Source organism: Sinocyclocheilus rhinocerous, unplaced genomic scaffold (assembly GCF_001515625.1).
Source record: "Sinocyclocheilus rhinocerous isolate Xijiao unplaced genomic scaffold, SAMN03320098_v1.1 scaffold20, whole genome shotgun sequence".
NCBI lineage: Eukaryota > Metazoa > Chordata > Actinopteri > Cypriniformes > Cyprinidae > Sinocyclocheilus > Sinocyclocheilus rhinocerous.
Window position 1 is genome coordinate 869,662 of NW_015640468.1, and position 14,909 is coordinate 884,570.

Here is a 14,909-nt window from a genome sequence, read left to right on the forward strand (position 1 = left end):
GCGCTCGCTGAGTGTATTCTCTCATCATAAACAACAAAGTGCAGATGTACATATGATGTAAGTAGGAGCTTCATTCATCAAACAGTGTATAGACAGCTTTACTGATTATAAGGGGAGTTTTTTGAGAGTGCTTAAACTCGCACTAGACTGAAGTCAGGCATACTGTTCTTTGACAATGTAACGTTAAATGTTATTTGCTCGCTTTCTCTATATAATTTATTCACTGTTCGAATAACTTTGGAAGGTACAGGTAAAAAAAATAATTAATTCATGACATTCGGACATCTCTGGATGGTGAAAACGACATCATAGTTCCCACTCTCCTTCATAGAGTCATCAAACTTTGCCTTTGTTATTGTTTTGAAAATGCGACCTCTATCGGCGAAAACTTACATATTGTGCCTTTAACGCTTTTATTTGTGTTTGTAGTTCTCAACCGAATCATTTGTAAATGCTCAATGGATTGTGGGTAATATTAGCCATTAGAGTGTGCACGGATCCACACTTCAAAAATCGACCTGAATTAGACCATCCGGGACTTTTGGCATACTCTTTTCAACATACTACACTTTCCAACCCACTTATTCTAATCTCACATACTATTTAGGATGGATAATATGAACATTGGGTCGCAGGGAATGTGTAGTTTGCCAAAACTGTGTGTAGTTTCCCAACCACAGGTTGTCAGGTGTGCAATAGAAAATTATCATAACTTCCCATCTCTATTATTTGAGCATGATTATCATAAAATGTTAAGTGCACATGTCCTGATCATAGATAAAGCCACAATACCAACTCTGACTATGCAGTGTTTAGCCATTTTTAAAAAATAAAAAAATAAATAGGCCTAAACCTTTTCCCCCTTTTTTTATATTTCAGTGCTTAGTGGTGTGCCATTAGATTTTTTTACTTATCAAAATTGTGACCCGACACAAAAAAAGGTTGTAGCTGTATGCATTTTTAGGGGAAACATCTGAGATATAGATAGTCTCAGCCTCAGACATCACGCCCACGGACCGTTGGCTGAACGTCTGATGCATATAGCACACAAAATTGGAAACACTTCAGGAGTTTCGAAGTCGTCATCTGATTGGTTGAATTCTACAGGATTTCTGGGAGATGTGTGTGTTGCGTTCTTTAACATTCCACCTGGAAACATAGATGCCGTGATTCCAAACCCCCTCATGGAAGAAGAAAGCTGTCATCTTTACAACTGTGACAATGAGTGCTTATCAGGATCAACTAAACGCTGGATTTTCAAAAGTATTTGAAATATTTCGCGCCATAGAATCTTTAAAATAAGATCACATCAGTCATATGACCTAACACGCCCCTAAACATGACGCAGCACAAAACTAAACGTTGATTGGTTGCTTTACCTGTCAGTCATATGGCCTCTTGGGCGGTCCTTGGCCATTCAAAGCGCCCAAGGTTCCCAGACCTTCTGCCGTCAGTCTGAAGGTCTGGCTACGCGAGACTAAGACATAGATAGCAATCCATTCTAACAAGCGAAGGAATGGTGCTGACTGTTTTCCTGATGTGCTTCCTAAACTAAATTCCACATTAGCATTGATAGTCTAGAAAATGTCCTAGACACATCTTCGTATATATGAAGAGTCACAGGTCTTTTTCTGGTATTAAATGGCCATGACATATTTTGTTTCATTGGAGACCTTCTGATATTGTGGCCTATAGCCACTGCTTTAAGCCTTTGTTATTCAGCTGCTGTAAAGCTTTTCATTATCTGTCCAAATTGACATGACAGATGGAATAGACCTTAGCAATAGACCTTACTGATGTCCCCATCTGATTCTCAGCCCTTTTCAAAATATCTGCTGAAACTCCATTTGTCTTTTATTTCCAATGTGAAGGCAAGCTTAAAAGATAGACACAAAAAGAAGAGTTCCTTCTGGGGTTAGTTTTCAAAAACCTGTCAGTAAGCTTTTGCATATTAAATTGTTGCAGTATGATGGCATGAGTGGAATACATAAAATTTACTTAAATTAACCATAGATGCCAATAAATAACCTTTATTTATAAGAGTGTATAAATGAGAGCTACGTTAATGTGCTGCTATGTAAATAAATGAAATACAATTCTTATATATTCATTTATGAATAATTTCATATAGCTTTGATATCCTGTAATGTTAGTGGAATTCATTGTTGTGAAATTATTTCATATTAAGTGCAGTCTCAGCTGACCCAGTGGCTTAATGATTGTTCATTTCCAAAAATCTGGCTGTTCAAGTCGCTGCCCACCTTAAATAACCAAACAAGACATATATCAAAATGAAAGATAGATTATACTTTTGAAATGGGCGTTAAGAGCTGGTATCACTAACAGTGTAATTCATATAATAGCAAGATAAATAAGGGCAGAAGTGTATTTATTAACAGTTGTTTAAATAGTTTCAAACTGACTTGAATGATTGAGACATCAGAATAGGATTAATTAATCAAATAATGTGTCATGATCTGTTTGCCAAACTTAATTCCAAATCAATTCTGTGAAAGGTGAGTAGCTAACTTTCTCTCTCCCTAAAAACTACTGACACATAAATACTCATGCATAGACACGCTCTTTATCCATTTATTCAACAATAATTGAGGTTTTATGGCATGAAGGGACTGCTGAATGACAGCATAATAATAAATCCTGGACAGTGTGCTACATAAGGAGCTGAAGACAAAAGTTCTCTTGAACAGGTCTGATAATGCTTCAAGTGTCTTGTCCTACGCTGAAAAGTGCTGACCGGCTGTTTTTATTGTGGCAGTTTTACGTAACTGTGCTCTTTGATGCTAGTTACAAGTATTGTGACTGTAAGAAGGTTCTAGAATTTTCCGTCATTGGTATTAAGTGCCAAGGAACTGAAATGATCTTTAGCATTCCTCACTCTTGAATATAGTCCCTGGAGGTTTTACAAACATAAAAATGACATTTTCAAAGTCAAGAATCTTTCTTCTGAAGTTTTTCACTAATTCAGCTGTGAGTCAACACCAACATGCTGCATCAGAGATGTTTCTTAAAAGTCTTACGTAACAGACAATGCTGACTCGCTTAACTAAACTACAGTAATAATGTCCAAAAGTCTGACACCACCAGTGAAGATGCTTCTATGCATTTTGTTTTAGAAAAATCTTGAGTGAAAATGTTGAAATAACTTGGATAACATCCCATGAATGACTTAATACATAAATTAACAAATTTCACAATTTCAAACAATTTCTAAGTATGTGTATGGGACATCTTGCTGTAACTCAAGCTGGCATGGACAGTTTGTTCAAAACTGAATGATCCATGTTATCCATCTTAATTTTAGAATGATCCAAAGAGCATCTTGTTCTTCAATAGAAAAAATAACATGTGACCTTTTGTACAATGTTACACATTTTCTTATTTGATTAGTGACCTAGAAATGCTTCCAAATCTTTCATATATTAATATTTTCCTTTTTCCTTTGTAAAACTTGGCTGAACGTCTGATGCATATAGCACACAAAATTGGAAACACTTCAGGAGTTTCGAAGTCGTCATCTGATTGGTTGAATTCTACAGGATTTCTGGGAGATGTGTGTGTTGCGTTCTTTAACATTCCACCTGGAAACATAGATGCCGTGATTCCAAACCCCCTCATGGAAGAAGAAAGCTGTCATCTTTACAACTGTGACAATGAGTGCTTATCAGGATCAACTAAACGCTGGATTTTCAAAAGTATTTGAAATATTTCGCGCCATAGAATCTTTAAAATAAGATCACATCAGTCATATGACCTAACACGCCCCTAAACATGACGCAGCACAAAACTAAACGTTGATTGGTTGCTTTACCTGTCAGTCATATGGCCTCTTGGGCGGTCCTTGGCCATGCAAAGCGCCCAAGGTTCCCAGACCTTCTGCCGTCAGTCTGAAGGTCTGGCTACGCGAGACTAAGACATAGATAGCAATCCATTCTAACAAGCGAAGGAATGGTGCTGACTGTTTTCCTGATGTGCTTCCTAAACTAAATTCCACATTAGCATTGATAGTCTAGAAAATGTCCTAGACACATCTTCGTATATATGAAGAGTCACAGGTCTTTTTCTGGTATTAAATGGCCATGACATATTTTGTTTCATTGGAGACCTTCTGATATTGTGGCCTATAGCCACTGCTTTAAGCCTTTGTTATTCAGCTGCTGTAAAGCTTTTCATTATCTGTCCAAATTGACATGACAGATGGAATAGACCTTAGCAATAGACCTTACTGATGTCCCCATCTGATTCTCAGCCCTTTTCAAAATATCTGCTGAAACTCCATTTGTCTTTTATTTCCAATGTGAAGGCAAGCTTAAAAGATAGACACAAAAAGAAGAGTTCCTTCTGGGGTTAGTTTTCAAAAACCTGTCAGTAAGCTTTTGCATATTAAATTGTTGCAGTATGATGGCATGAGTGGAATACATAAAATTTACTTAAATTAACCATAGATGCCAATAAATAACCTTTATTTATAAGAGTGTATAAATGAGAGCTACGTTAATGTGCTGCTATGTAAATAAATGAAATACAATTCTTATATATTCATTTATGAATAATTTCATATAGCTTTGATATCCTGTAATGTTAGTGGAATTCATTGTTGTGAAATTATTTCATATTAAGTGCAGTCTCAGCTGACCCAGTGGCTTAATGATTGTTCATTTCCAAAAATCTGGCTGTTCAAGTCGCTGCCCACCTTAAATAACCAAACAAGACATATATCAAAATGAAAGATAGATTATACTTTTGAAATGGGCGTTAAGAGCTGGTATCACTAACAGTGTAATTCATATAATAGCAAGATAAATAAGGGCAGAAGTGTATTTATTAACAGTTGTTTAAATAGTTTCAAACTGACTTGAATGATTGAGACATCAGAATAGGATTAATTAATCAAATAATGTGTCATGATCTGTTTGCCAAACTTAATTCCAAATCAATTCTGTGAAAGGTGAGTAGCTAACTTTCTCTCTCCCTAAAAACTACTGACACATAAATACTCATGCATAGACACGCTCTTTATCCATTTATTCAACAATAATTGAGGTTTTATGGCATGAAGGGACTGCTGAATGACAGCATAATAATAAATCCTGGACAGTGTGCTACATAAGGAGCTGAAGACAAAAGTTCTCTTGAACAGGTCTGATAATGCTTCAAGTGTCTTGTCCTACGCTGAAAAGTGCTGACCGGCTGTTTTTATTGTGGCAGTTTTACGTAACTGTGCTCTTTGATGCTAGTTACAAGTATTGTGACTGTAAGAAGGTTCTAGAATTTTCCGTCATTGGTATTAAGTGCCAAGGAACTGAAATGATCTTTAGCATTCCTCACTCTTGAATATAGTCCCTGGAGGTTTTACAAACATAAAAATGACATTTTCAAAGTCAAGAATCTTTCTTCTGAAGTTTTTCACTAATTCAGCTGTGAGTCAACACCAACATGCTGCATCAGAGATGTTTCTTAAAAGTCTTACGTAACAGACAATGCTGACTCGCTTAACTAAACTACAGTAATAATGTCCAAAAGTCTGACACCACCAGTGAAGATGCTTCTATGCATTTTGTTTTAGAAAAATCTTGAGTGAAAATGTTGAAATAACTTGGATAACATCCCATGAATGACTTAATACATAAATTAACAAATTTCACAATTTCAAACAATTTCTAAGTATGTGTATGGGACATCTTGCTGTAACTCAAGCTGGCATGGACAGTTTGTTCAAAACTGAATGATCCATGTTATCCATCTTAATTTTAGAATGATCCAAAGAGCATCTTGTTCTTCAATAGAAAAAATAACATGTGACCTTTTGTACAATGTTACACATTTTCTTATTTGATTAGTGACCTAGAAATGCTTCCAAATCTTTCATATATTAATATTTTCCTTTTTCCTTTGTAAAACTGTCTGAGCATTTTAAAATAAAAAAAATCCCATATTTTCAATCTGGTCTTTACACCTTACTGTGTATTTTTATTTTAATTATTTATTTTTATTTATTTATTTTGTAAATGTGTAAGATTAAGGGTGGAGTGAATACATTGTCAACAACATTGCAGTAGTTTGACCTCTGAAGCGCCTAAGCTCTTAAAAACAGGGTGAGGTTTCATGTGAGTAATACCTGTCTTTACCGTCAGGACTGAAAAATTTAAAAATCATCCTGTTTTAGCCAATCACCATGTAAGGTTGAGACCAGGTTGATTTGTAACCGCTGGAGTTCAATTTTAATTAGCACAGATTATATCTGTCCCCAGTCCTATCCACACATACATCCACCTATACAAGAAAAAGGATTCAGTCTCTGGATTATGGCTCACCAGACTAAATCAACTGTGAGGTATGTCTATATATCTGTCTGCCTGTCTATCCATGCATCCGTCTGTCCATCTAAGAGTGGTTCTATATCTATCTATCTATCTATCTATCTGTATATCTGTCGATCTGTCTGTCTGTCTAATTGAAGTGTGAAGGGTTTTAAGATGTTGTCAGTTGCCTTAAATTACTTCCACAACAGCTGTTTTGACTGTCCTGACATAAATATAAGGAGTGGACTACAATTAGGAAATAAAATTTGGGGCTTGAATAGTGTGTGACTGTTGTATGGTTTGGATTTACACATGGATGAATCTTCTCTGAACTCTGCATGCTTGGCTCATTCAAGGCTGATATAAAAACAATATGTGGAGTGTCATGACATTGTAGAATGAATGCTAAACTTTATTATTAAACTCAAAGAACAACTGTAAACAGTGATGATGATGCTGTGTAACTGTAAAGGGTTTATCCAACAGGTCCGATGAGTTGGGTGACATTTCATTGTTGTCCATTTCACCTAAAAAATTACCAAAGGTTTACACCCACCCTTCTATTCATGAACAGCACATGTTGAAAAGGCTTATATACTGCTGCATGCATTTGAAACTCAGTGTTGCTGTGGATACCGTTCATTGATCAACTGACAATGATGAAGTAAATTACATTGAAGTGGTGATGATAAGCATGTCATTCTACAAAATATATGTAATCATATGTGTGTAATGAAAAATAATCTCATAAATGTCACTCATCATATATCAAACTATGACCTCAAATGTCTTTATCTCAACATCCTGTATTCATGTTCTGTACCTATTCAGGAAAATGGGCAAGAAGTCTCTTGTTGCTGGGCTGGTGGTCTTGCTTGTGGCTGCATTGGGTTTTTTCCTGGGTGTGTATTTGGTGATTGGAAATAAGAGACTCACTGTATCCTCGGACCACTTCTACTTGAAAGCAGCCGTGGCAGCAGATGCCGGGAAGTGCTCTGAGGTTGGGAGGTAAGAGTCCAAATATATTGAGCCAAGAGTTTCCATGCTTGTCATTAAACGTCATGCACGTCAACTCACACCCAACATTCTTCATGTTTGCAGGGACATCTTAAAGCGCAATGGTTCAGCGGTTGATGCTTCCATTGCTGCTCTGTTGTGTGTCGGGCTGTTCAACGCACACAGCATGGGCATCGGAGGAGGGCTGTTCTTCACCATATACAATGCTTCAACAGGTAAAACAATTACATTTATGCATTCATTTATGCATTGAAGATGTTTACCTAAGAATCAAACTCATGACCTTGGTATTGCTTACATCATGGTCTAAAAAAACCCGTAAAACTCAAACTTTCTGTAAGGGCTCCTTGATATTGACATCTTTTTCTAGTCAGTCTGGCACTGAAGGACATGGCTTTAGGAGTTTAATATGACACAGAGGTTGTTTGCCATTCAGCAGATACTTGTCATGCAAAGTGACTTACAGTACATTAATTGAAGTGACATGACCCTGGAGCAGCCTGGCAAAAGAGCACAGTGTTTACTCAACATCATAGTGACCACAAATCTTGCTTCACAGAGTCATCAAATGATGTGAATAACCACAATAACAACTATTCAGGAGAAGCTAACAAGAGTAAATAACACATGATGACACACAAGCCTTAGGCTACTGTCCAAGTGATTTTTAGTCTTGACAAACAACACTGAAAATTAAATGTCTAGACAATGAAAAAAAAATTCCCTGTGTTCATCCACAGGAAAGGTGGAGACAATTGATGCCAGAGAAACCGCTCCAATGAATGCTTCAGAGGACATGTTTGGCAATAACACCCAGCTGTCACGGAAAGGTACATTACCATTCATGTAAATATCACCAAGTTCAGCCTCCATTCTATAAAATAAATAGAGCTAATCTGCCTGTGAACTAGCCTTGCTTTGTCATATAGGTCAAATTATCTGATATTTTAAAAGACTTACTGACCTTGACACACAGTCATTAGAGTCTAGACTTCCTCTCTATGGCATTCTGCATGTTGGTCACATCACATGACTGATTTGGTGGACAAACATTTTTTAAATATTAAAAAGCAGTGAAATCTTTTTAATTTATACACTTATTATTTGTCTAAAAAAATAACAAAAATGATCAGAAATACATTATAACAGTAATGATAATAATATCATGAATATAATAATAATATCATGAAATATTATTACAATTTAAAATCAGTGAAAATTCAGTCAACATTTATTATTAGCAATGTTGAAAGAAGTTTTGCTGCTTTATATTTTTGTGCAAACCATATTTTCAAGATTCTTTCATGAATAGAAAGTTCAAAATAGCATAATTTATTTGAAATAGAAACCTTTTGTAACATTATAAATGTCAATTGATCAATTAAAGGGTTAGTTCACCCAAAAATGAAATTTCTGTCATTAATTACTCGCCCTCATGTTGTTCCAAACCCGTAAGACCTTCATTCACTTTCAGAACACAAATTAAGATATTTTTGATGAAATCCGAGAGCTTTCTGACCCTGCATAGACAGCAACGGAACTGACACATTCAATGCCCAGAAAGGTAATAAGGACATTGTTAAAATAGGCCATGTGACATCAGTGGTCCAACTGTAATGTTATGAAGCTACGAGAATACTTTTTGTGTGCAAAGAAAGCAAAAATAACGGCTTTATTGAACAATTTATTCTCTTCCGTGTCAGTCTTCGACGCGCATTCATGAGAGAACCACGACACATGCGTGAAGAAATTGTTAAATAAAGTCATTATTTTAGTTTAGTTATTTTAGTATTCTCGTAGCTTCATAACATTACAGTTGAACCACTGATGTCACATGGACTATTTTAACGATGTTCTTACTACCTTTCTGGGCTTTGAATGTGTCAGTTGCGTTGCTGTCTATGCAAGGTCAGAAAGCTCTCGGATTTCATCAAAAATATCTTAATTGGTGTTCCGAAGAAGATTGAAGGCCATACAGGTTTGGAAAGACATGAGGGTGAGTAATTAATGACAGAATTTTCATTTTTGGGTGAACTATCCCTTTAAATGCATCTTTTATGAATACAATTATGAACTTTTTTCAGATTAAAAATTATTTGTAATAATTCTGTTCTTTTAATAAGCCTTTTAAATAGCATTAAAACATATTTGAAAATATTAACAGATAGGACAGAAAATGAGCCTCACGTCATTGACCTTATTGCAGTTTTGGCCATTGAATAATAACTCTACTGTGTCTTATTTGAATGGCAGGAGGGTTGTCCATTGCCATACCAGGGGAAATCCGCGGTTATGAGATGGCGCACAAAAGACATGGGAGACTTCCATGGAAGGAACTGTTTGAGCCCAGTATAGAATTGGCACGCAATGGTTTTCCAATTGGCAGAGCCTTGGCCAATGCCATTGCAAAAAACAAGGACACAATTCTGAGTGATGTGACATTGTGGTGAGGATTTATCTTTGGGACACTATACAGAAACTGGACAGACTGTGAGAAAATCCACTTATCATATATGAAAATAGTACATTGTGTCAAGTAACAAGTGTACCATGGTGTACTGTTGTGTAATTTGCAATTGCCTCATACTGCGTCATACATTACTAATTCCACTGATGTCAAACAAATAACTAATCTAACTCACCACCCTCCAAACACTGCTTCTACTAGTAGTTTTAAAGACATCATATTGATTTTTTTCCTCTCTCTGTCTTTGCTCCAGTGAAGTGTTTTGTGACTCAGACAAAAACCTCCTGAAGGAAAATGATATCATTAGATTTCCCAAACTCGCTGACACCTATGAGAAGATAGCGGAAGAAGGGCCGGATGTTTTTTACAGCGGATCTATGGCCCAGAATATAGTGGATGATATCCAGGCTGCAGGTCTTTTCATACTTGCTTGATTTGACCTTTTTCGACATGCATTGAAGGTGAGATTACCTCATTTTAATAAAAAATGCAAATCATTGTGTCACTACAGGAGGGATTATAACACTTGAGGACCTAAAGGAATATAAACCAGTGTTGAATGAGACTCCGCTTAAGTTAAATGTGGGGGAGTACACCATTAATATTCCTGATGCTCCATCCAGTGGACCTGTACTCGCTCTGATTCTCAACATAGTAGATGGTGAGTCTCATATTGTTCCTGTGTGTGTGCTTGCATCAAGGATCTCTCCCAGTCATCTTAATGGCAGACCTCCAGAATTTTTTTTTTTATCCAGAAATGTCATGTGATTAACCACTTTTTGAGCATTGGGAATGACAACATATATGTATGTGATATATATGATTTGCATAATATGATTTACAAGTTCTAAGTAAAATGTATTTCAGAGAATCCATTTCTTATATAGTCATTATACTTAATAGACAAGTTGAATGTACAGTACACCTGTTCTTGTTTTTACATACATTTTACAAAAGTGTTTACACCGACAGATGTATTTATGGATCACTATGAAAGGGCATGTTGTTCTATGAGTTGGAAATTTTACAGGACTCAAGTACATGATTATGAAATAATCCTCCATACAACAGACACTTACTGACTCATTTATAGACACTATGATGTCAGAGCGCAGTCTTCATGAGTAAACCAGGGATTTGCGCAAAAGAGCTTCATTCATGAGGGCAAGCAGCATCATGTTCTGCATTAAGAAAGAATGTACATTGATCACTATTGCAAAATAAACGCAAACAAGGTAAGCAGGATAAGGGCTTAATGATCAGATTGACTGTTATGCACTCAACAAATAAATGAACCAACGCTTTCCTGTAGCTTAAACAGGAATGCCTTCAATACAGTATAAGTTTCTTTGGATAAACGTGTCTGCCAAATGCATAAACATAAATTAAATATTTATTTGAGTTTATATTTTATTTACAATGGCAAAACAAGCATCTTAGCAAAAAGATGAACACTGCAATAGTATTACAAAATTTTTATACTGAAGTCCTTTAAGGTAATTTTCACAGCATTCGATAAGTGAGATGCGAGATGGTGCCATTTGAGTTTATATGAAACTAGAACAATGAGTGCACAAGACATGAATGTAGGGCCACTTTCAGTCACCCAAAAGAATGGAATGATACACAGAATTGCCATAGACTACAAATAATTTTTGGAATTATGACTGCCGAATTCCAGTATTCAAGGGAGTTGGTTTTGCATTCCACTATGTAATATCGTTCAAGGCACAATAAGTTCAACTAGGTCTCTAGTTTTTTCATTTTTCCTTCAGACTGCCATGCATCTTGTGTTTTTAAACCTCAAAACACATTCTGTGTTGGAAAAGCAAGGTGCAAGCAGTAAAGTGGGGGGAAAAAATGCAAGGCCCAGAGATGCATTTTTTAAAAAGTTGAAGTTGAGTTTCTTGTGTGATGCTGGAAAATACACAAAATGTGAGTGCGATGGTCAAACATATCCGTCTACCGTATATATATGGGGGAAAAAATGTGTTATGTGTGAACAAAGGCTTTCTGAATTATGTAAGGCAAAATAAATATTTGAATATCCTAATATAAGTATAACAGTGATAATTCACATCAAGAATTAAATTCTTGTTTTCTAGGTTACAACTTCTCAGACAGCAGTGTGTCCACAGCAGAGCAGAAGACTTTGACATATCATCGTATTTTAGAGGCATTTCGTTTTGCTTATGCCAAGAGGAGTAAACTGGGAGACCCACGTTACCTCAACATCACTGATGTGAGTAATTACATTAATATGTACAACTAATTGTTTCTCCTTACACAAGGAGTTTTGAGGACTAATGCAACCTGATCTCATACAGTTTAACTCAAGATCCGTGAAGTGGTTCAAAGAGTTATTTATGAATATCTGTTACATCAAACAAAAAACTGTTCCTGTTTCATGCACCTGAGAGTTCAGTGGCCTCTTGTAAATCTATTTTCATTTATCTCCTTTCCCAGCTCATCCAAAACATGACCTCAGACTACTTTGCAGACAACATTAGGAGTAAAATCACAGATGACACTACTCACCCAGACAACTACTACGATCCGGAGTACTTTGTCCCCGATGACCACGGCACGGCTCACCTGTCAGTCATCGCAGAGGATGGGAGCGCGGTGGCAGCCACCAGCACCATCAACCTTTAGTAAGAGAAAACAGGCACTAGATCTGTGTTTCTCTGTTTATTTATTTCTTACAATATATAGTATGCTCTCATGTGTGAGTCTGGAGCCCTGAGAAAGACAATTATGATTGTTTTTGGTGCCAAAAACCGTTATAAGTTGAACCCGAGGGGGGAATGCTATATTATTGTTCTCTTCCTTTTGATCGGATTGTCTTGATCTTTCTTGTGTTTTCACAGTTTCGGCTCAAAGGTGATGTCACGCTCAACTGGCATTATCTTTAATGACGAGATGGATGATTTCAGCTCTCCTTACATTACCAATGGCTTTGGGGTTCCCCCTTCACCCAACAACTTCATTCAGCCAGGTGCCTAAAAATCTGACAAGTTATCTCTATGGACACAGGTCAGATTCAAATAACGGCATATATTAACATACAACTTTTGTCTTTTGACAAGGTAAAAGACCTCTTTCATCAATGTGCCCCACGATAATATTTGACAAACACCACAGAGTCAAAATGGTAGTTGGGGCCTCAGGTGGGACAAAAATCACCACGGCAACTGCTCTGGTAACCACAAACACCAAAACAGCTTTTAACTATATACTCATTGGATGCATATGTCCTAATATAAAAGATAGACATGTATTTAAAAAATACTTACAAAAACATATAAACATACAGATGTTTTGTATATATGTTGTTTTAATAAAGTTGCATATACAAATAAAATATATATTTTTGACATATATAGTTGCTACATATAATACTTCAATCATATATAAAACAATCATATAAGTATGCACATATATACATTTTACTAAGAGGATTTTATATATGTTATCAATTTAACCCTTCAAATTTAGCCTTTACTCCATAAAACTAACCCTTGTTTGCCCATAAATAAAATGATGGTTAAGGACAAAAGTTTAGAAGCAATCACTAAATACAACAAATAGGAATATCCTGGGGGTCTTTAATAAAGTAAATGGAAGGTTTTCCATTATTTTTCAAAATTCAAATTATAATTGGCCTGATATATCAAAACATGTCTTTTCACCCCTCCTTTCCCACTCCTCCCAGGTGATACTGAACTCGCTGTTCTTTAACTATGACTTGAAGAAAGCGGTTACAGAGCCTAGAGTCCACAACCAACTCAACCCCAACATGACAGTAGTGGAACAGGACTTTGAGCAGGTGGGTCCCAGGACTTGACAACTGAACTTTCTTAATTTAAGACATAATAAAGCAGTTCATTAAGTAAATAAAATGACAATTATTAATATTTATTTATTATGTGTTTTTGGCTGTTTGTGAATATGTCCACACATGCTACAGAGTGTTCTTGATGGCCTGGCTCAGAAGAATCATGTAACAGAGCTGCAGAGGACGCCAGGAGCAGTAGTCCAGGCCATTGTGCGACAAGGAGACAAACTCTGCGCCGAATCTGACCCCAGGAAAGGCGGCTATCCTGCGGGATATTGAACAGCACTCCCTCTCTCCCTTTTCAATTTTTGTGGACCTTCAGTCATTGGTGACTCAATCAAGAACCAAGAAAATCGAATATACACATTGTAAGGCAGTAGTCCAATGCACAAGGTTGCACAAAGACTCCCTGTATTTATTAACATTTCTTTTTTCTTTTTGATGGGAAAATCTTTCATTGGTATCAACAGTGCCTAACTTTCATATTGAACGGTCTATGATATTTCCAAGCTTGTTTATTCTTTTTAAGGTGTAGAGAAAGAGAATTGATTATCAGTATGTGGGGGTCCTTTGGCCTGATTCCATTGTACGTTTTTTTTTTTGTTTTTTTTGTAATGGATGTTGAGAGTGCTTCAAAATGAGCAATACAAAAAGTGCCTGTGAAAGTGACCAAGTCAGGGAAATGAGTATGTAATGAATATAGTAATAAAAATATTACAGTTTTTTTTATTTGCAAATCATGCTAATTGCATGGAATTCAGGTACTTTTAAAGAGATAGTTCTCCCAATAATCATTTACTCACCGTCATGTCATTCCAAACCTGCAGACTTTCATTCTTCTGTGAAAATGCAGTAACAATGAATGATGACTGGAGATTTCAAGTTTCAAAAATGATGAAAAAGCACCATAAAATGATCAGTATATGTCAGTATGACTTGTATATACTAAATCGGTGAAATTTAATTTATGGTGTTCATTGGAAGAAACAAGTCATATTGGAAAAAACATGAGAGTGAACTATCTCTTTAAGCTTCTATTTTTTTCAAGGTAGACACACTTGAATAACGAGACACTGCTAAAATGTGTGGGAAACTATTATATTGTAATCTATTAGCCGAATGTTTCACTTAAAGCAGCAACCTATTCATTTTTTAAAAAGTAAACTGGAATGATAATATTCTTATGGTGAAGAGAAGCTATTATTGAAATCAGAGCCATTCATAAGCATGGAAAACGGCATGCACAGCATCAGATTACCTCATTGGA

General features: G+C 36.1%; 1 protein-coding gene across 1 annotated transcript; it reads left to right on the forward strand.

Annotated features, from left to right (window-relative positions):
- The first annotated feature begins 6,274 nt into the window (after positions 1-6,274).
- Positions 6,275-14,466, forward strand: ggt1a (gamma-glutamyltransferase 1a). Its single transcript, XM_016569288.1, has 13 exons — positions 6,275-6,352; positions 7,152-7,328; positions 7,422-7,552; positions 8,078-8,167; positions 9,591-9,783; positions 10,058-10,218; positions 10,316-10,465; positions 11,910-12,046; positions 12,271-12,458; positions 12,675-12,802; positions 12,894-13,006; positions 13,520-13,633; positions 13,775-14,466. Exons 1-13 carry the CDS (start codon positions 6,324-6,326, stop codon positions 13,919-13,921), a joined length of 1,758 nt encoding a protein of 585 aa, XP_016424774.1. The 5' UTR covers positions 6,275-6,323; the 3' UTR covers positions 13,922-14,466.
- The last annotated feature ends 443 nt before the right edge of the window (positions 14,467-14,909 follow it).